Source organism: Stegodyphus dumicola, chromosome 1 (genome assembly GCF_044657685.1).
Source record: "Stegodyphus dumicola isolate Sdum_Otavi_A_Nest chromosome 1, ASM4465768v1".
NCBI classification, from domain to species: domain Eukaryota; kingdom Metazoa; phylum Arthropoda; class Arachnida; order Araneae; family Eresidae; genus Stegodyphus; species Stegodyphus dumicola.
The window spans coordinates 63,911,940-63,936,041 of NC_140768.1; the positions used below are offsets into that span (position 1 = coordinate 63,911,940).

The window sequence follows — 24,102 nt, forward strand, 5'->3', positions numbered from 1 at the left end:
AAAAAACAAAACTTTTTAAGTTATGAGGCAAACTTTCTGCTATAACTTGCTCAGCTTAAGAATTTCTCTCTTCTAAAAGTCTTCAGTCAAAAAGTATTTGCACCAGGTTTACGTTGCAAAACATTATGCTCTGTCCATTGAAGTTAATTGTAATTAAATTATTTTACGCTTTATTTAGGTTACACTGTATCATATATATGGTGCATAGATAAAGTAATGAGACTGATATTTTTATAGTTTTTATTCAATGAAAATTACAATCTAACATTTTATCCATCAAACTAATAACATTACAAATAACAAAGTCACACAGCGTTGGAGACGCTTTTGCTGTTCTTCATAGAAACGCTAGAACATAGATACGGGAATTGCCTTCAGCTGGTTAGTTACTGCCTTTTTAATATTTCTCAGTGTCCTGAGATCATGTCCTTTGGGCCGGGTTTTCAGTCTTCAGAAAGATAAAAATCGGATTGAATCAAAGGGAAAAGACAGAGCTGAGGAGTCACATGGATGTAGCTACTTGCCAAAAACTCACTAATTGAAAATGAGATAAGACACAACTTGCAGAAAGTCAGCTAGTCTTGATACTTGGTCTCACACACATTACCCTTTTTTTATGAAATATTCGAAAAATTTCTCAGAAAAAGTGTTTTCACATTTGCTTTGAAGGCACAAACTCTTTGGAAATAATTCCCTGGGCATTGTAAAAGAAAATCAGCAAGCTGATGATCTTTGACTTGCTCATCTCATTCTTGCATTTTTTCATATTGGTGAGCTTGAAGAATGCCATGCCTAGTTCTGACACTTCGTTTCTGTGTCATACTTCAAATACCTAAGACTTATCAACAGTAATGACATGTTCCAGAAAATGAGGATAATTTTTACTTCACTTAAAAAAACCAAGCACTTGTCCCTTTTGTTAATTCTTTGTTACTACAAAAATTTTTGGAACTATTTTCACAGAGATTTCCCTCATTCCCATTTCATTTATCAGAAATCTGACAAATATTACTGTGCTTTAAATTAAACAGTTTATTTCATCCTTCTGATCATTATGACAGTCAAGTGATGATCAGGATGCACAAGATCCCAGGTTCTGGCAACACATTCATAGTTCTTTCAGTTGCAGGCCTTCCTCTATAATTCCTCTATAATTCATCTTCCATCAATCCCCTTCCTGCTGAAAATGCATTAAACCATCTCAAAACTTAGACCCTTGAAAAAAATGGATCCTCCAAAGTCTGCTGACACTTTGCAAAACGTTTCTGTCACCCTATGCTTAGGTCTGAAGCAAAATCTGACAGAACAATGTTGCTGAAAACTGATGTAATTCTTTTTCAGGACACATTAGAAAAATACAGGTTACCTCCTCCCAAAACAATTCCTACGTGGATCCAAGCAACTCAAAACTCATATTGACTGTGTACTAAATGTTCTCTCACTCTTCCTTCCAAACAGGTAGCCCACAGTTTTACCAAACAGAACACTACACTTTCAGTCTCATTACTTTATTTATACAACATTACTTTGTTTACACTTTTTATTAAGTGCAAACTGATGTCACAATTTTGTAAATATTTCCTCCTCACAACCAGTAAATATTTAACTTGAGTAAAGTTGACTGCCAAAGTCTAAAAATTAAAAAAACATTGGATTAGACATCAAAAAAATGTCTTTATTTTGAGGTAAAAATAAGTACAGTGTGGTTTGGATATTGTTTCAAGATTACCTAGCCAAGAATTTGAAATTGTGGAACAAGATATTTTGCTGAAAAATTTGATTTCTAAAATCTAAATGAATTTGAAAATCTAAGGAAAATTAAGGTTGATAAAGCAAAGACGAAAAAAAAAATCATTGCCTCAAAAATTATGAAATTGAATTAGATAACATATCTGAAAGTAATTTCACAGATGTTATTAATATCAAGTCTGGAAAAAAATCTTTCATGTATCGCAGAATTGTAAGAAAAAGGAGTAATATTTTGGCTTAGTATAGGACAAGAGAAATATAACTTGCAAATCACCCATTAGAAAAACAATGAAAACACCCTGCAACCACTATATTCATTGTCATTTAAACCCACTTTAAATTACCTGTGGTCAGCAAGCAGTGTTACCGCTCTATCACTGGCAGGTTTAAATTCCTGAAATATTAAATTCATTTTACTAATTGCAACTGTTAAAAAAAATATACTGCTTTCATCATTTTCACTTCACTTCATGTGTGCTGCGCATTCAATGCATAATCAGTTTATTTATTATCATGTAATGTGTGTAGTATTTATATCATGCTAAAATTGCTATAATACAAGGTATCCACAGTATAATGATTTTCAAAATTTCTTGTATTCTGCTCCAATTTTCCAAAAATTATATTTTTCTCAATTCTACTTCATCTTTCATTTTCAAATTACAGTGCGCAGACAGCCAAAATAAATATCCTTTACTTATTATCTCTTCATTCATTATTTTATATTTTTGTTGCAAGAATGTATCAACTTGACGACTAGCAAAATTTTCAAAACTGAATTTTGAAAAAGCAGCACTGGATCATCGAATCTCATTGTTTTCTACAATATTTTTTAATTGTTTATCTATAAAAATATTAGCAGCTAATTTTTTTATGTATTTCTAAATGAGTTAAGGCATATATATTTTTCACAGAAAAATTGAGAGTTCACATTTGGGAGACTTTCCTTGCAAGTATAAAATTTTAAAAAATAAACAATTACTCAAAGAAACAGTTTTTTTTAAATTAAAATATCACTATCTTACTTTTTACATTAGCTGCAGCATTTGACCTATCTCGTAACCTGCTTAAGCTATCAGATGGAGCTGTAGGCAAGCGAGGACGTCTGAAATAATTTTTTTAAATTTCATCATTGTAAAAATTTTGTGGCACAAGATACTACAGAATTTAAATACTTCATGAAACAAATCAAAATTACATCACTTAAAATAAGGGGATGTAGTACTTACGAACTATCTGTATTTAAATCTCCCAAGTGTCTCATACAATATTTGATAGTTGAAAGCCAGTTTTTCATATCATTTGAATCATGAGCTTCAATTACATACTCCATATGATTTTCAGTCTATAAGAGAAATAATCATTTATATGCCAGTCATAATTCCATGAAATATTTTATGTATGCTTCACAGTTGTATTCAAAAACACACAAAAAAAAAATAAGGATGGAACTTTCCAAAATTCTCAGTTTATAAAAATATAATTATAAAACTTTCCAGTCAACTTTTTAACAAAAATGCATTTTCTTATAAACTTTCTTATGATGTTAACACTTGATAAAGATCATACTGTGAAGAAACATTAAATTAAATGCTAGGTAAACTATAAAGATAAGAAGCACATTCTGCAAATTAATAACAGAAAATTATTAAGGACCTATGAACAAATGGGAACTGAATAAATTCAATTGAAGATATTATCTATGCCTGAATTTGCCTTTTGCAATACCATCCTAAAAATAAAATAGATCCCTAAGTAGTATGCATTATTACTAAACATGAATTCATTAACATAATTGTTAATAAGTTTGAGAATAAAATAAACTTTATGCAATTTATCAAGTAGCATTAAATATTTTACACTTATAATTGCTGGTCATATTTGAAAGAAGATAAGGGACATTTATGTTTTACTACAAGTTAGCTTTATGTTGATTTTTGTTACGTATCATTTTGTCACATACTTGGCCAGTCTAGAGGTTTAGTAAATAATCAGGTAGATTTTTATGTCAAACTGCATAGGTTAAAATGAGAATTAAGATCATAATCAGTATGATTCATAACCCAAAAGACTGAATGTTGTCACCACTGCTGCTTGTATAAAGAGAGACCTGCTGATTAGAACAAACCTGAAAGGCCTGATGTAGGCAAGGTTGGCAAGTGTTGAAAGTTAGTCCAGTTCTGTTTGATGCAGTTAGTGTCATAGCTTCGTGTACAGTTCCAGGGGTTGTAACCCAGTTAACATACTTTAAAGTTCCAATAAGCCATTAAAGCACCAGAGATGATAAGGTGTCTTGTATTATTTTAAGTCTAAGTAGATGCATAGAATATGTTTTACTTGAATTTTTACATTTTTATAATTTATCCTGTGATCACAGTGAGTATTAATGAAAGGCAATAACTCGCTTTAATATGTAGAGATAATTTTTAAGGGTAAGCAGTTAGATACAAATAATTAAATTAGGTAGTTTGATAACCTTAGTCATTATGGATTTACATGACCACTATTAAATTTTATTTTTTAACAATACTTGTTAAAAAAGCCCTATTTAAATCAAAATCTAATAAAATTTCACAGTTTAAAGTATATGTAATTTATGACACATTCTTAAACGATATTAAGGTAATTACGCATTGAAAGCTACAAAACATTTATGTTTTGTAACAACAACAGTCAACAAAATATTTATCTGTCATTTTAATTTGAAGACTTCTCAGACATTTTGGCTAGTTTATATCGATTTCCTTCTCTTTAAGCATCTTTTCTTACAATTAGAGATTTGTCTCAATATGCAAATCAATGCTCTTGCTAGTTTCTGCATCTTTATCTCCTAACTTGTCAACCTCTCCACAATGTACCTATGAGGCTTTAATTGATCTGGTAAAAGTTAAATATTCCAAAACTCCCGACAGGCGTGAAGCATATTATCGCTATGTCTGAAATTAACTACAATTATCAGACAAAGGTTTAAATATGCCTCTTATTTAAAAAGAGCTTAGAACATAAAGGCATGTTCTGATGCTAACAAAATCAATTACAGCTTACGGTGATGCAATTAAACAAGAACAGTCAAATTCAAACTAATAATGTAACTAGTGGTCAAAGATTATACAATTTTATTTTAATTTAATCTGGCTCAATAACTATCATATGAGGAAATAGAAATAGAAAATTACAGTAAAGGTTGAAATCATAAACAATTGGGTAATTTACATAATAATAACTGCACATATCTTTGAAGAATAATTTCCTTTACATATTCAGTTCCTTTCTTCAACACATTTCCTTTTCATTTTAGAATTTTTTGATTTAATTAAGGACTTCTGTTATTCTAAAAAACACTAAATGCATTTAGAATGTATAGAAAAAGCGGCTAATTTTATTTCTTTAGTAATATGAACATTCAGAAGCAATATGAAATATATATACTAAAGGCTGGTTAGAACAGATGTGGCAGAATTTCTAGAATTTAGTGACACACCAAACAACAAAATCTAGAAATGGGAAAACTTTTAGAATTTAGAGCAAGCATTGGAAGCAGAATTTAGAAAGGCACTAGGCAACATAATTTAGGATCCACAGAGATTGCATCAGGTGGGAAAATGCCTATGTGTATAATGCATTAAGAAATATCAGATGAATCTTTTAAAAATCTTTTAAATCTTTTAAATCCTATCTTATATAATCAAATCAATTTCTTTATTAATAAAAAAATCCCCTTCTTTAATGCCTGCCCATGTGATAAGATCAGAAGCATTTTTGATATTTTCCATGCTTCTGTCTAGTGAAAAGTAGAGAAAATATAGAGAAGATAAATATGTTAAGATTCTAGTATCAGAAGTAAAACGTTTAAATATTATGTTTTCATTGTTCTTCCAGATGTTCTCCAAAATTAAGAAATTCATTGCAAACTTTCTGTAAAATACATCCATTGAGTGTTGATACAATGGAGACATTTTTCATTTTGTCATATATTTCTCAAATCTTCTAGAATCGTGGGTCTATAAATCTTGCCTTCAAATCCTTCTAAACTTTCCAAGCTGCAATGTCTAAAATCCTAAAGAAAAATTATCCGTACCAATTCTGTAACAGCAAAAAGCCAGAAATATTTTGGGAAAAAATAGGACAAAAAAAGTATAAAATTAATTTTATAGAGAAAACTGATGCACATTCTGAGAATTTTGAATATTCTGAGACAATTACATGGGAAAAACTCTTACTATGAAAAAATTAAAAACAAGACATTTTTAATTAATTACATAGCTAATTTTGGTTTTGCTAAGAGCTGTTTCATAAATTGTGCTTTATAGCATTATACCTTGTTTATTTTTCAGATTTAAAATGTTGTATAATAAGTTGCCAAAACGAAACTTTATAATATTAGAGCGAAAAATAAAAATGTCTTATTTTAATGTTATATTTTAAATATAATTTCAATATATTACCATTATTTTAATGAAATATATCAATGTTAGGATGTTTTAAAAAAAATTGTCGAAAAATTCTCAGATCTTGGAATTAAAAAGTTGCTATCGAAACTAATCTTAAAATCACCAAAATGTTGAAAAGTCACCAAATTTAGAACCATTTAATAAAAGAATTCACATCCTCAAAAGCGAAAAGTTGTTTAAGAGCTCTTTACTAGAAAAAATGAATTTCGAAAGGCTTATGTTTCATTTCTTGCTTAGAAACTCGAGTATCCCATCATTTATATTAGAAATAGAAACAAATTATAAATTATGAACACATTCAAAAGATAACCATATATACAACAGTGAATCGACAAAAATATTCCTCAAAATGCTAATTCACACTCAAAACGACAGTCGTAAAAACAGACAGAAATTTCAGATGATTAAAATTAAGGACCTTCTGCTGATTTTGGCCAAAATTAAGGACTTTTAAGGACCAAAAATCGATTCTAAAAAATCTAAGGACTTTTAAGGACTCTTAAGGACTGTACAAACCCTGTGTTTTATATAATTTTTCAGATTTTCAGTATGTTTAAATTTAGTATACACTTCAGAGGTGATAAATTTTTCCCACCTAAGACCTATGTGGAATTTTAAGAAAGCAAATTGGCCTGGTTTTTCAGCCAATTTGGAAAATTCTGCGATGGATACACCCCAAGATACGTCCCCTCACAAGATATCTTATATCTTTTTAGCATCCCTACTAAAAAGTGCAAAGAGGAATATCCCAAGAGAACTTTTTTTTTTTTTTTTTTTTTTTTTTAATTTAAACCTTTTTTGGAATGTTGAGCTCTCCATACAAAGAAAAATGAGAGATAGGGCAGAATGGAGGCAGACATGACAGAGGGGAAGATCCCACAGGAATAGAGGCAGGTTGTTATTGGATGGAGAAGGGAGTGTTTAATGAAACAAAAAGTTAATGACACTAAAAGAAAATCTTGGAATGATTTACTAAACAGAATGGATAACAGAACAGATGGAAAGAGCTTCAAGACTTTTGAATACATTAAATGATAGGAAAAGAGTTTAAACCACCCTATGAGGATTGGAGACATGGTGCTAACAGATACTAGAGGCAGAGCACAGAAATTTAATAAACACTTCCTGAATAAATATACCCATATATCACAGAAATGGTGCAATGAAAATGGCAAAAGAGTGGCTTGTGCCCTAACAGCAGCCTAAAAGAGGATATTTAATGATAATTTCTCAATAGAGGAATTAAAAGGGGCTATAAAATACTTAAAGGTGAAGAGGCAACTGGGTCCAGACAATATATTTCCAGAGTTCTTAAAACATCTGGGACCTATGACTCAAAACACTCTTTTGTCAATCTACAATATATTTTGGAACAGGAACATTAATATTTCATCTGATTTGGTCATTGCTGTGATTATACCTATCCATAAAAAAGATAAAACAATCAAGGACTTCGACTCATATAAACCTACATATGACTTCAGTATTGGCAAAAACATTTGAATAAATGCTGACTACTAGACTGATATTTTTCCTGGAAACTACTCGAATTATATAGAGAAGGAGCAGGTTGGTTTTAGAAATATATGTCTACCTCTAACTCTATTATGAAATTTGTTCATGCTGTAAAATCAGGCTTTAATTCTAAGAAAAGCTCCTTGACAATATCTGTAGATTTCCAAAGGGCCTATGATATTATCTGTAGGAAAAATCTCTTAAGCAAATATGAGAACAAAGAAGAGAAGGGAAAATGCTGGGCTGGATTGGAAGATTTCTAACTCAGAGATGGGTTAAGACTAATTGGAACAATACAGAGTCCAAATACAAGGAGTATAAGATCGGCCTTCCACAGCAGAGTTCAAGGAGTAAACCCATACTCTTCAACGTTCATGTTAATGATCTCATTAAGTCAACTGAGCATATTTGTTGATGACCTAGTAATATAAATAAAAACTAATAACTGCTAAAACTATCACAGACAGAAACAGCAACTAGAGAATAATATCAATAAAACTCTGACGACCCTGCAATCTTGGACCATTGGAAAACACAAAGCTAAATGGAAGTTGCATGACAAAATACCTCAGTTTTATGATGGACAGTAAGTTAAATTTTTTTCAAAGCATATAAGACACACAGTGATTAGTGCCAAAAAAAGACTGCCTATCTTAAAAATCCTGGCCATTTCAAAATGGGGCTGTACCCACAACACTGTAAATCTCAATTACAACACCTATATAAAACCAGTTGTTAGATACGACAGTGAAATTCTGGTTTGGGCTGCACAGATAAAGTTGAAAATCCTGGAGAAGGCCCAGAATAAAGCTCTCCTCTTGATCATAGGAGCAGCAGTGTCAACTCCAACAGCAGCTTTACAATCCTATACTTCAAATGCTCAAACTGCTGTTCAGATTAAGAAACAGGCAGTTTATACATTTGCTAGACTCAAAGCATCTTGGTGAGCAAAGGATAAAAAACAGACAAGTGGGCATCTTCAGAACTCAGATTTCTCCAACAGAGATTTGTGAAGGCCTTTTGAATGATTTAAATCTCATTATTCCTGTTGAAAATACTCTGAAAACTTTATACCTTAACTCTGAGAACTGAAACCTTTCTAAGGTAAACCAAAACCTTTCTCTTAACAGACTGCCATACTAGATAAATGTGCACTTTCAGTTTCACCCTGCTGTTTGGATGCAATTTTTGCTGCGCTGTCTTCCTATCGCAACAGTATTAAAAATGTAAATATTCTGAAAATAGGCATGATTAGAGTGCCAACAAGATACAAGGTGATGTGCAATGTGTCAGGAAAGAAATGATGAAATGGATCCAAATTGCATAATGGTTTACACAGCGGAGAAGAACTAAAAAAAATTTTGTTCATGAGAAAGACTGGCACAAAGTGGACTTGACCTTTTTAGATTCGTGTGCAAGAGTTATGGAAATAACAGAACTACATCATACCAGTGATGTGTTTGAATGTGTAGAATAAGATAGAGTATTACCTACACACAGCATTAGCTACAAATGGTACTCACATTGATTTGTACTAAAACTATATTTTTAGTTCTTTCTCTCTATGTAAAGCACAATACAATAAACACATTCATTTCAGATATACATATCATTCTTTTTTATCACTTATTTCCCAAACATCCTATATATTACATAAAAAATTCAGAATCTTAAAATGCAATATAATTATTAGTTATGAGGAACAAAATACATAAATATATACCAAAAATTTACCTTCAGCACAAAAGTATTCTCGTGATCTGGCATTTCCAAAGCAGTAGTTTCTCGGGCTTCAGTTATCAAAAAACAGAAAAGGCCACTGCGAGGTTTCACTGACTGCAAGATTTTTCAAATTGTAGATGTGTTGTATTATTTTTCAATAAATAATAATTATATGAAAACACCTACATATAACTTTACAAGCTTATTAAATACATATTAAAATATTTCCAAATTAATAGAACTTTTCACCCTCTTAATGAAATAAACAGCATCAAACTGAAACAATTAAGAGAACATTTACTCTTTAAAATTTAAATGCCAATGTTATATAAACCTTGATTTACTTAATTTTAAATATATATATCAATTGCCACCAAATAAATACATACAGCAAATAAATTGCAATATTCTATTATGTATATATTTAGTAATGAAAAGCTGTTTTAAGTCTCAAATAGTTCAGAGGAACGAAACATATATTTGGAACTTATTAATCAACTTGGTTTAAGGTTTCAAAGTCAGTCAACAAGGTCATATCTGGAAACATCACAAATCATGGTGGAGTGGTTGGTGCTATTATGAGCTTCCCTTTCAAGGAGGGCATGAAAATCTTTGCCACATGCACCAAGTGCCGAGAACATCAGGCATCTGTCGAGTACATGTTGGGTTACGAGTACATGTTGGGTCAAGTACATGTTGGGTTACCGCTGCTTGGGTTTCTCTAAGGGAGGATATTTACTCCTACCCCGTCCTTGTGCTCGACTTTCTTAGCCCTCTGGACCTTGTTTGACTTCATCAGAAACTGGAGGAAAAGCAACAAGGCTTCAAAAGACTTTTCTCTTGACAAGTTCTGTTTGAAGTGTTAAACAGAGGTTATTAATAAAATTTCGGCGCAAAACAATTTTGCTATTTGTTTTGTTATGTATCATGTTCTGTATATATATATTTTTTATTTTCAATCTTCTTTTAATGATTCTCATTTTTAAAATTTCCTTAATTTGCCATTATTCAGTTTAGTTACTTTTACCCAGAGAGGGAAGGTTAGACCTTCATACTTCTGGAACTGAATTTTATTCATTTTTGTTCCAACCTTTACTTTTTGATTTTAAATATTTACTAATTAATTTAGATGCTTTAAGTTTATATATATATATATTTCGAGTTTTCGGTTTTAGATGAATTTTAAAGTCTTTAATAAAAATTTGATGAAATCTTTTTACGGTTTTGGATCTCAAATGGACCAGGTGAACAAAGCATCTTTTCAAAACATACTAATTGACTTTTATGAAGCTTTAATTCATTTTCCCTAGATGAGTTCCGAATTGGAGTTTCAAATCAAAGGAGATTAATTTTTATTTGCATAATTTTGTATATTTTCCATTCTGCACTTTTATTTTTTGAAACTGATCCACTTGAATTCTCTCTTTAATTGGATTAGTTTTGATATTGTGTTACACCTCTTATACAAGGTTGCGATTATTATATTATAGAGGAATTGCCTTGCTTTTATTCCAATTTAGTAATTAATTTAGATTCTTTAACCTCCTAAAACCTGGCGAAATTCTCATAATACAGCCTTCAGACCGGCGTGATGTGAAACACTTTTCCCCCTCTTTGACGTTTTTCTAATGAGAAAAGTTGTTAGAGTGGTAATTTTTCTTCTCCAAGGATGCAGTAAAATTTACATGTTTGTTGGATGCTGTTCCATAGTCTAGAATGGGTTGCTATATTTGCGATTTTGGGTAGAGTAGACTTTAAGGTACCCCTTGTATTATGGCGAAATTGTTGTTTGATTTATCACCAAGTTGCTGTTTCATTTATGGTAGCCTGAGTAGTTGAATGTTATGGAAACCCTAATGTGACGTAATCGGGTGCATGATTGTGGGAAATTTTGAATCATGGGATGTTTCGTAAGCGTTTTTGTGGTGTGTGTTGGTTTGATTCTTTAGACTGTAGAATGGCCGAATGTAGTAAGATTAATTTGAAGTTTCTGTATGATTTGGAGCGAAAGGGGAAAAGAGCTTTATTTGACTGGTGTGTAAATGAAGGTTTACTTAGTAGCCAATATAAGCGTCCTGTATGTAGGAAGGATATGCGTCTAGTCGAAGGTAAAAACCGTTTAGATGGATTTGAATGGGTTTAGAAAGGTTCAGATGGTCACTATGTAAAGCGTTCAATCAGAAAGAGTACCTGGTTTGAAAAAAGTCATTTGAGTATGATTGATATTTTGATTTTTACGTGGCTCTGGGTGTACGAAGCGAACTCGAAAATCATGGTAAGTGAATATTTACTTTTGGTAGTGCTTAAATGTATAACATGTTTTTCCTTTTTAATGTTATTTTATTGTTTGGTTTAAAATGTATTTTATTGAGATTATGTATTTTTTGTTTGCCTATATTGTAGAATTTGGTGTTCCTTTGACTTTTTAAGTGAAAATATATCGATGTGTACATGGACAAAGTAAAGGGAGTGCACAATGCAAGTTTGTGCAATTCGGGGATTTTTTTTTAAGTGAAAATACTAGATCGACGTGTACATGGCTAAAGTCAAAGGAGTGCGCAATGCCATTTTCGTGCAATTCGGGGATTTTTTTTTTTAAGTGAAAATAAATCAATGTGTACACGGATACAGAGTTTGTGCAATTTTTTGTCTTGTTATTTTGGCTTTGCATGGCAAGCCAAAAAACGAGTCAAAGAATTGCACGAAATCAGTATCCATGTACCGTCAAAACTCGCCAAGTTTCACCAAGGGGTACCCTAAACTATACTTTTACCGCATTTTTTTCGGTGTTTACTTTGCTTTAACTTAAGTTAACCTATATCCAATGCAGTATTTATTTAGAGCAAAATGTATGCAATGTTTATACAGTCAAAAGTCGTTAATCGGGACTCGGCGGGACTTCGGCGATTCCGGATTATACATCATCAGTTTAAATCTGGCAAGATGGCATGCAGAAATTATAAAATTAAAAATATGAAACCGTAATTTATGAAATAAAGAACAATTATGATCTAAAGGGTATCAAAATTTACAAAAAAAAAAAAAAAGCTTAATATTTATTTGTTTACTTTATTAAACATTTCTTTCAATGTAAGTTGTTTAAGTTGCTTCGTTTTTTATGTGATATTACATTCTCTTTAATTCTATAAACAGACATAATTTCTTGTTCAGTTACAAAGTTGCGCTGTTCAAGTCCTATAATTGCTGTGTCGAGAATATCGACTAATTTGTCAATCGAATTTTTTTAGTTTTCAATAACCTCTGTCACTTTCTTCGGTATCGGAAGCGAATTATAATGACGAGTAATTTGATTTAAATCATATCAAAGACGGAGTACATCGAGATGCAATACTACATTTAGTTAGGAATTATAAGCAAAATAAAAACATCTGCCCTGAAGATAAGGATAGTGCTGACAGATCAACTCCTAATTCATTGCGTGGCGTTAAAGATAAACAAACGTTAAAGTTTAGATAAACAAAGGATATGCCTTTATCCATTTTTTGCAGCAATTCCACTTTTTGTTTAATGGACTTCGAAACATACTTTCGCTTTGTAGATCCTTTACATATTAGTAAATATATATCAGAAATTCTACTTGACATAATCGAAAGTTCAAGCTTACTTTGGCTAATCTTTGGAATATGGTAACAGGTAGTTTGGCGACATTTTGGTAAGGCGATAAAAGTTATTAGCTAGGACTTTAACAGTGTACATGGATAAAGTCAAGAGTGTGCGCAATGCCATTTTTGTGCAATTCTGGGATGTTTTTTTAAGTGAAAATAGGTCGACGTGTACATGGATGATACCGTGTACGTGCAATTCTTAAAAATGCGGCAAGCAGTGGGCAATTCTGCACTTTCTCCCAATTTCGCACCTAATCTTCATCATGATTAAGCATTTTTGTTCCATTAAAGCTCTAGTATAAGCATAATTCGGCTAGCAGATTGTTGGGGAAAATGTTGAGTAAAAAAAAAAATGCCTTTACTTCGTGAAAACAAAATGGCGTCCAAAACAAAACTAGATGGTTGCTGTAGCAGGGTTGGTCGCCAAATTTTCGCCAAAAAATCACCAAGTTACCATAATTCAAAGATTAAACCTTACTTTTATAAAATTGCTCTAACAGTCTGCAAAAAATAATAAGCCGAATCCAATTCGAAGATTAAGGAACAACGCAATCTGCATCATTAACTGAATTAGATAATTTTAGTTTAGCTTATACCATCCGTTATACATTAAATGCGCATTCATAAACGTATTTTGTGCATGCGCACACGCATATTCGCAGCCGTAAAGGTCTTACGCGCATGCATCAACGCGACGCATGCGCAGAAAGTTTGTAGCTTTGGGGTCCGGATTATAGATCATTCCGGATTATGGGTGTCTGAATTAACAACTTTTGACTGTATATCATTTACTATTTCTGATCAATCTCGGCAATAATTTGTGAATTTTACGACATAGTTTTCACACTTCATTTATATTCACATATTTTCTTATCAGAAATTAAAAAATGAGAATAAAACTTTCCAAATTATAATAAATATGAACTAGCTTTGTAAATCTGCAGGTTAGAATTTGATTTTTGATAATCTATTTTCATTAGCAAAATAATAGTAATGAATAAAATTTAATGGAATAATGGTACTTTTCCGTTTCGTCGGCGCAAATCTCGCCAAGCAGACTTTATTGGGGACAAGAAAATTAGCACCATAAAAACTCTCTTACATAATAAATTTTTAACAATTAAATATTAATTACACAGATACACTGAGAACTCGCACACAAGTGGTAATGCTAAACATCATAACAATTACATCAATTTATGACAGAAATAATAATGGAAATAAAATTGACTCTTTTCGAATGAGCGAAATAACAGGGTGTCTAAAAAAAAAAGATTGAAAAGAACAATTCTATCTCAAATCAACGTATTTATGTTGATTGCTGGAAAGAACTCAAAACATTTTGTTCACCAGAAAGACTGGCAAGAAGTAATCTTTACTTGGTTGGATTTTCATGTCCAAATTCACTAGACCACACTAGTGATGCTTTTGAACATGTGGAATGAGAGACATAGTCCAAGCTATAAGTAATACTCATTTACAAAGAAGTATATACAAATTTTACTGCCCCCCCCCCATTATCATGGCTCCTACATTATCATTCATTTCATCTGAAATGAAGCAAACTGTTTCTTTCTTGGAAGAATGATGTAGCATCTTTTTCAGTTATCAGTAAATCAAAAATTGTTAAAAATTAAAAAGAGGAGGAAATACCTTAAAATGCAGTCTACTCATACTTCTTGCTTTCCTCAGTCAACAGTAAACTGAAAATTGTTAGTATAACTTTGAAAAAAGAAAACAGATTAACATGTTGCCTACTCAGAGCTTTTCTCGTGACAAATAAACTAATTAAGTGATCATTGTTAGTGTAAACATTAATCAACAACAATTCAACTGCAAGATTCATAAATAATGGGAAATATAACAAGATATATTGAAATTACATTGCACAATAAACAAAAATGCACATGGCAGTAATCATTTTACGAAACTGCAATAAGTATCTTAAAATTTTTTGGTGCTACCAGCTTTCCCTCTCATCTGGTAGGAGTGAATTTATGACTGGACAAAGCAGTCCCTCTCTAGCTGCCATTGGTGAAACATCGAAGCAACCTCGCTCATGTCGTAGTACACTGGTTGACTTTCGAACTAGCATACTAGCTACCTCAGTGGGATTCCGCTTGCGGTTCTTTGATTGTATCCAATGTCTTACAGTGATGCTTATTATTTGTGCACATAATATATTTTCTAATCTAATCACGTTAAAACCAGGCATATCATCTTCATCCTTGTATTAACACATATTTCTATGGAATGGTGACGCTTATCTCGGCTATGGTAAGGTGTGAAAAGTTCTTATCTTTTTCTGAATGCAGTTAAAAGTTGATTCCCACAGAGATTAAACAAACAATATATGCACTTTACAAAAATTTAAGCAGGTTACATTAGTACCAGCATTGGTGTTTTTTGTTATTATTGCAGCATTTAAAAAATTGGGACCTGTAAAATTGGAAAAATACTAAATTATTTTAGTCCTCTAAAGCAATGTACACTTTAATATAACAAGCATAATTATTTCATATATATGAGTTGTTCCTTCTCATCAGTTCTTTCCTGTACACCTTATATTTACCTCTGTTGACTTTTGATAATCTACTGAATATAAAATAAACTAACTAACAGACAAGTAAAAGAATGACACATGAAGCATGATAAGAGTTTCACCTGAAGATTCTAATAAAATAAAATTTTCAAAAGGATTTATTATTTAAAATTCTAAAGGTATAGTTCGACTGCCTCATCCGCGACCATGAGCAAAAACACGCATGTGCCATTCGGACCGAATTATTCTCAAAATTGTGTGGGAGGATGGGGACTTTCTTTCCCTCCAGTATAGCTCTTTCCGGAGAAGAGGAGACCTTTCACGTGGCAGCAAGTAATGCCGCCCCTTTTGGGCAAATCTATGTGTTTTGGCAGAATGCCAACCAAGATTGCGCCTAAGACGATCGAACTATACTTACATATTATCTCTTTGATCATGAAATTGTTACCAAGCAATTTATTGACAGTTAATGATAAGCATGATGTAACAATACTCATAACATCCGCACTTTTGTTTCAGTTATTTCAACCGATTCTTGATAAGTGACATTTTCTTTCCATAAACTAGGATATAAAATACCTGTTGTATATTTTGCTGGATTTGGTTGGGGAGATTAAATTTTGGGTACTTTTCTGTTATATACCTGCCATGCTTTTTGGCCCCTGACAAAGAGAAGCCAAACACATGCCAACAGCTAATGATAGCGTCGTCTGAGGATCATGTACTTGTGTGTATGTGAAAAAGAATAATTAAACACGCAGTATGTGAAAAAGAATAATTAAACATGCACACATATATTAATATAGCACTGTTAAAATGTGTGATAAGTGCATAACAAAAAATTACTGAAATTTGACACCTCCCTCCTACAGAACAGCAAAGAGTGGATTATTTTCAAAGTTATTGGATCCTACCATAAACAAAAGAGTGCACTTAATGGACATGATATGGTCAACTGAATATGGCTGATAAAAGAATGTAAAAACCAAAGAAAGCCTTTTTACAAAGCATCAAAATGCAGAGTGTCAAATACAAGTAGTTAAATAAAGAGATTTCAGTTCTTTCTGAATTCTACAGGAACAATTGGTGCAATGATGGCAGGATCTCTGCCAACTTTCAAGGTCGACGTAATAATACATAAGTACCATTTTAAATTAGGCAAAAAAGCAACTTTATGTTACCTTTCTGTTATCCGGACTGGATTCAAAATGTATGTATGTGCATGTTATGTATGTGTGCATGTACATATGTACACATACATACACTTCTGAATCTGGTCTTTCAACAGCAAAAAAGTACCCAACCTTAGTGTTTAAGTTTTAGTGGTGTAGGTTTTAAATGAAGTCTATAAATTTTGAGGTTAATCAGAAAATTGTTTGCTTCTGAAGAAGAGGGACTGGATCACACTCAAAACTTATGACAAAATTTCTTTTTTTTTTTTTTTTTTTTTTTTTTTTTGGGTCTAATTTATTAAATACTTATTAATCAATCGAATGATTGCTTTTCCCCCCTTTATTTCCAGGTTTCCACTTAAATATTGTTCATAGAAAAAGTTATTTTCAAGAGAGACAGACAGAGGGAGCCTCTTCTTTAAAGCAGTAAACATATGATAGTTGCACAATTTTTATGATATTTGAATGTTTCTCTTCCATATAATTACTGGATATATTATATACAAAAATTTGAATGGAAGAACCAACCATAGCAAATGGGAAAAAGGTAGAAATGCTACACTGAATGATGGTTTCCATACATATATTTTTAAAAAAATGCAATTTAATTAATCCTATGGTCACACATCAATAAATAATTTATAATTAAATTATAAAATAAAAAAACTACCCAATGCATTTACATACTTCCACATAACAATAACTATTTATTAATAATATTTCTTACTAGATTTTATTCAAAGCATAAATACATAAATGGCCTTATTAAGGAAATTTAAATTTTATAAACATATGAAGACATTTGAAGTATCCACAGATCAATAATTTCTTCTTAAGGAACATTTCTTTACTGCCTCTTTAAGACTAAGGTATGCAATAGAATTAATGCTTTTACTTTAACTACTATTTTGATGTCAATACTTGTACTGTTTCATTCATACCTCATAGAAGAAAAAAACTTATTTGCAATCATCATCGAATCATATATAATTAGATAACTATGTCTATACGCATACACTTTAGACTTACCTTTGGCGGGGAATAGAATTCTAACATGTAACCTCCAGTAGTTTTAACTAATACAAGTCTGCATTTTTCCCACTTCTGTCTCCCATCCAAATAATCACCAGTTAAATAACTTACAATGCCTTCCCGAACACATTCAACTATTATTTTCGTCAGCTTTGTTTTCTCGTGTTTATCACACCGTGTACGTCTATCGTGGTGGTGCGAAAGTTCAACTTCATCAGAATGTTGTTTATGAAAAAGTCCTTTACCGCGTTTCAAACCTTTAAAAGATAAACGCCTAAAAAAAGCTCTGTGATGAGTTTTTGGAGATTCTCCTTCAGGATCTGATAGATCACTATAGTCTTCATGATTAGTCACTAATCCACGAATATTCTCCTGAGAATTTTCTTGCGTTTTAGGTCTAGTTCTAGGAGCTTCACCAGCACTTGCTACGTCTTGAGCACTATGACCATTAGAAGATACCGAGTTTTCACCAACTTTCTTTTTAACTTCTAAATCAAAATATTCGATGAAGAAGTCAATAAATTTTTTGCTGATTTCCTGGTTACTTACAATCTTTCCAAGATTAGGATGATCATTTATAAACAAACGATAACTTTGGGCGAAATCTACGGCAGCGACTCGAGCATTTTTCTCACAAAACTCGGGCCAGAGAGCTTTTTCGTCGGTATCACCGTTACTTGTAGCAACTGCAGCCATGATCACTGTATAAAGAAAGACAAAAATATATCATAACTTCTTTGGAATTCGACAAACGCACACACGACTCAAAATTTTATTCCGCCTAATTTAAATGCCATCACACCACTGTCTACTAAGCAGCCATACTTAGTTACGGAAGTAACTGCGTCTGCGCACAACTATCAGCACAAGTGGGGGAGCGCGATGCGTATTGAATAAAAATTTTTAAAGAAAATTATCAATATTACTATTTGTACAGCCAAGCTATTCAATATAATAAACCTCTTCAAAAGCATCCGTTCCTCAGCTCAAGATATATGTTTTTTAAAATCAGTTTTGTAAGCTTGCTCGTGCGTTCAGCAATCAAATGCACAACCAGCATTTTATTTTTGTAAAAGAAGTATTACCAACAGGCTTTTCAACATAAATCCATGCAAATAAAATAGAGAAAAATAGATCCACAGACCCCCCTACCTGCAAGGATACTATAAAGATACTCTACTACTCTAACAGAATTAGGAAAACATGACGAAGTTGAACGAAATATGGAAATTTTATCAGATCAATTACGCTGTGGGCAAATAAATGTAAATTCATTTAAAAGCAATAGCGAAACTCTTAACGCTCAGAAATCAAATTCTAAAAGAAATACAAAGATCTCCTTCTGCTCAAGCAGAATTTATTAAAGGATCCCCTATGACAAATACCAAAGAATCAGACTGGTAACACCTACTAAGATTTGCAAAAATTCAGAATCCTAAAAATGGAAAATCCTTAATCAAACCAATTTAACTCTCTAAACTCTGAAGAAAATGTTAATCCTGCTCAAGTAATACTGAAAATAAGAATGCTGAAAGAGAAAAAATTCATCCGATCATTTTCCCCCTGAAAACTGATGGAATAATACTGGCTGAAAGCTGATGGAATAATAATTCACAAACTTCACATACGCGAAATTTGTGAAGACCAGCATAAAGATTTATGATAGCTCTTTCACTTTTTGTGTATTTTAAAAATACAATAGATTTCAGAAATGTCACATATATAATGCAAAATAAGAATACGTTTGTCCCCATCTATCTGATAAATAGCGATAGAAACGGCAGAGCAGTTTTGAAAATTCCTCCAAATTCAATTAGCGAAGAGATCGTTTACAATGATCTTGAAAGAGAAAACTAACTAACCAAGTTACTAAAGTTGAGCAGTTCATGAAAAAGGTGTAAAGCTCCTTATCTATTTCCTCAAAATACTACATGCAAATCCAACTTCCAATTAATCCTTCCACTAAATCCACCATCCATGTTCAGTTTCCGCGCAAGCATAGAAAATACCAATCCAAGAAAAGATCAATTCAGTGCTACAGACGTCAGCATACAAAACATGCATACTACAAAAACTAATATTGTTGTAAATGCGGAGAAAATCATAGAAGCAAACATTGTACACTAAATTCGAAAGAGAAGCCAATTTGTACTTTTTGTGAAGATAACTCAGGACATTTCCAAAGACACGTTTGCACTCCTCGAAAAACTAGGACAAACACGCTGAAAGAATCAGCTTTAGGTTTCCTACTTAAAGTGATTATTATTAACTCTGAAATCTATACTATAATGCGGTAGGTATATTTTATAATCATTAAAGCGTACTGCTATCACTCTGCAATGAGTAAGATGTTTCAAATTTAATCAGAAGATTCGACCATATAAAAAAATGTGTGTATTGCCTCTCGGCAAAATCCAATATATTTGTCTTTCGAATTTAACAAACTCAGCAATTCAAACGAAACATGCTCCACTGCCCGAAATAAAGTACTTTTACCTTCCATGCGACAGTGTGTTGCTCAATAAATAGATGTAGAGACATTTTGTTTTCTTTGGATTCAGGAGAGAATAAAATAAGCAGTGCCCTCGCCGGGACTCAAACCACGGACCTTTCGAATATGCGTCGAGCGTGCTGACCACTACACCCCGAAGGCATGCTAAGAAGGCGGGAGAAATACCTTATATACACTCCCTTTTAAAGGGCGACTGGTGGCGGTGGGACCCAACCGCCAAATCCTGGTGGTGAAGAATCATCATTCACCACCTTTTAGTTCGGGCGCCACTGTAGAGATATTAGGTTTTCTTTGGAAGCAGGAGAGATGAAAAATGAGCAATGCCTTCGCCAGGATTCGACCTACGGACTTCTCGAATACGCGTCGACCGTGCTGACAACTACACCACGAAGGCATGCTAAGAAAGCGGGAGAAATACCTTATAGGCTGAGATACATTTTTTCAAATTTACTGTTATTAATTAACAACTAAGCAATTTCAACGCAACAAATACATACTCATTTCAATTGTTATTTATTACTAACTGGACTTATGAAATTAGCTGGATTCATTAAAATCACCTGCACAATATATAAAGATAGAGTATTCGTTTTTTTTGGGGGGGGGATGTATCATTCATACAAATCTACAGTTTCCCCGATCTTGATGAAATTTTGCGCACTTCAAAACAGGAAGAAGGTCACTGCCTGCATAAGATTTGGGGGAAAAAAAAAAAATCCGCGCCACGGGATCCCTATTCAAGGTATTTTATATTAGAATGTTGCACTCACGTCATCCATCTTAAGTTCACTCCACCACTGCAGCGCACGGGCGTAGCAAAAGTCTGATGGCACCTGGTGTGGAGTTTTACCTGGTTGCCTTCATGTCCACCAAAATATTAAATGAAATTTAATGAGGAAACAATTTTTTTATACAGTTGTTTAAGTAAAGGCAGATAGTTAATTATTTTGTAAATAATTTGTTTATGAATGAAAAAAACAAGTAAAATGCCTTTTAACAATAAAGCCAGTTTAATACGCAATGTAAGAAATCTTTTTTTCATCGTGATAGTATCTAGTGCATAACTTTATTATTACAATAGAATTTAATGAAAATTCAGTTTTTTACAAGCTCTGTTCTCTAAGCTGTAATTCAGCTAACTGTATTTTTAACATGATATTCAGAATTTTTTCGTTCTAACTTTTTGTTCTGCACACTTTGAAATTGCGTCATCAAAATCGGTACCTTTAAGCTACACTATTTTCAGTTTATAAAATGGCTGAGCTAGAGAGTTTTGCTTGATTCACAGTGAATCTCAAATAATTCTTAATTAGGTTGAGTTTCAAAAGACTCCTCCTATATGATGCATCAAAAACACATAAAGTTAACAAAAATCTTAATGCTAAAGTGAGATTGGAGACAAGAGTCGAAAAATTAATATTCAACCACAAACTATAATAATGTTAAGGAAATCAAATATGAGATTCTTCTTTTGCGTCTTTTAGAAATCTTAAACATGGAATTTCTGTAAGGATACCATCTGCACAAAGATCATCGTAATTTTTAACCAAACATTGTTCAAACCTCGAAAATTCGGTTTCCGAGTTCAGATTTCTAGGCTCTAAGACTGCAGACGATCTGCTATACATTCCATGCCTTTGCAACTAGTATCGATTTCTTGTAGAAACCCGCCAAACGCACCCTAACATTGATCTTTTTAATTCTTCACTCAGTCAGCGGCTCGTCTGCTGCTTTCTTCTTGACAGTTCTTCCTTTTACTACCGAAATGCCCATCTCTTCACACGTGTCTTTTGTAGATTGCAGTGTTTCTTCAGCAAGATAATTTCTTTTGTCTTTCAAAAGACGTTTTGCTTTCTGATCTTGATAAGACTTCTTGAAGCTTATTCCAAAAATCTGTAAATATACTTTTGAGCGGCGTTGACTATTTCTGAGACAATATTCCATACACACAATAAGCCGAAAAATTACACATTGTAATTTGTATTGGTACCCACAAACTAAACACAGGATTAACAGCTTCGTGGACCGTTCAATAACTTCTAAAATATCTTCAGTTATGTCAACGACTATCTTCCCAGTTAGTTGAAATGACTACTACTTTATTTCAACATTTTCATTTCCTGTGTTAACGTAACGAATGATTTCGCTCATTTGATCTATGTGCGAGATATCTGGCATACAGGTCAAAGATGATATTAAAATACTTTACATTTTTATATCAGTCAAATTCTTTTCCTTAACCATTCCACCCCGAAGTGAGATTATCTTTCCCCTGTCTAATTTGGTCTTAACTTTCATGATTTTTATTAGGTTTTTCTTGCACCGTCTTCTTTCATGCCTGATATTAATATCGAAGATTTAACAAATTACAACACAGAGCCAGCCAGAGAATTGACTTCCAAAATTTCGACCTTTTTGTTTTTAAATTTACAGTGCTCTACTTGGACAGTGTCACTTCATATAGTCGTGTATCTAAAAAAAAGAAAAAAAAAAAAAAGTCTCGTGCGCTAGAGATAATTTTTTTTTGTACAGTGTTGCCATTGCTCGCTTTGAAATTGTTGAATGTGTTAATAAAAAATTCGTTAATGTGTTAGAAAATATGAAATCAATAATAAAACTAATTCCAAATGCCCATATTTCGGTGGAGGATTACGTTATTCAAAATTTGATGGCTGTAGTTACTGTTGTTTTATTACAATGCGAGAAACATACACTTTTATGCAGATTCTTCATTAATTAATTTCTTTAAATATAACACACAACAATAATAACTTGTGGTAAAAAATTTGAAAAGCAAAACGGACATTTAAATTTTTCGACGCAAAATGCCAAAAATTAATAGTTCTCCTGAGCTTTTTTTTTTTTTTGTAAAAAAACATATTACTAAAATAATTCAACATTTTCATAATATCTAATTAAAATCGTCTGCAATAAATGAAAAAACGAACTTTTATCGAATTGATTTGGTTAAAGAAACTAGCCAACAATCTAAAAAATTGTTTTTAATTCAAATTTTCTTTTTAGAGATTATTCATTATTTTTAATGTTTCTCTCAATGGCTCAGTCACGAAAGGAAACGTTGTTAGAAACTCACAGATTAGTTAATGATTTGTATCAAAAGAAAGGAAAATCTATTAGAAAAATTGAAGATTTACTTAATTTAAATAATTCTAGAGTTTTTATATTATTAAACGTTAATAAGGAACAGAATCGTATTCAAAACAAAAGACCAACTAAGTCATCATATGGAATGAAACGTGTTATTCTAAGGTATATTAAAAAAAAAAAAAAAAAAAAAAAAAAAAAAAAAAATACAAGACAGGATGCTTCTAAACGTGTTGCCGAACTACGTGAATATGTGTAAAGAAGAGTAATGTGATGTGCAGGATATATTGAGAGAGTAGCATGCTATTCAACAATGTGGATTTCATATCTTTCCCATTCATCATATTCATACCAAATGGTTTCTTTTTGTTTAAAAAACTGAAGTAACTTTTATATGGTCCCACATTACAATCATGATGATAGTTTTAAAGCAGACAATGTTTTTTTATTTGTAGGAGTCTGACACTTTACAGATCATCAGGGAGAGTGCTTTGAAATTTACAGAAACTATGTAGAAAATCGAGAAAGTATTTTTACACATTTATCTTGTACAATTCAGGTTTAAAATGGATTAACAGTTAGCTATTCTTATTCTCATATGATTTTGATAGCCACTTAAATTTTCACTCTTGGAAGTGCTAAACAACATTAGAAATCACTGTTGTTCTGTTTACTT

At 32.1% G+C, this 24,102-nt stretch overlaps 1 protein-coding gene across 1 annotated transcript in view; it reads right to left on the reverse strand.

Moving 5' to 3' along the window:
- The window catches only part of Lnk (SH2B adapter-like protein Lnk), a 43,473-nt gene extending 24,825 nt beyond the window's left edge, over positions 1-18,648 (reverse strand). The window contains exons 1-4 of the mRNA XM_035370997.2: positions 17,807-18,648; positions 9,450-9,551; positions 2,979-3,094; positions 2,775-2,854 (exon numbers count right to left, since the gene is read on the reverse strand). Of these exons, the coding sequence (XP_035226888.1) occupies positions 2,775-2,854; positions 2,979-3,094; positions 9,450-9,551; positions 17,807-18,505 (997 nt within the window). The 5' untranslated portion in view covers positions 18,506-18,648. The remainder of the gene's footprint in view (positions 1-2,774; positions 2,855-2,978; positions 3,095-9,449; positions 9,552-17,806) is intronic.
- Between the last annotated feature and the right edge of the window lie 5,454 nt (positions 18,649-24,102).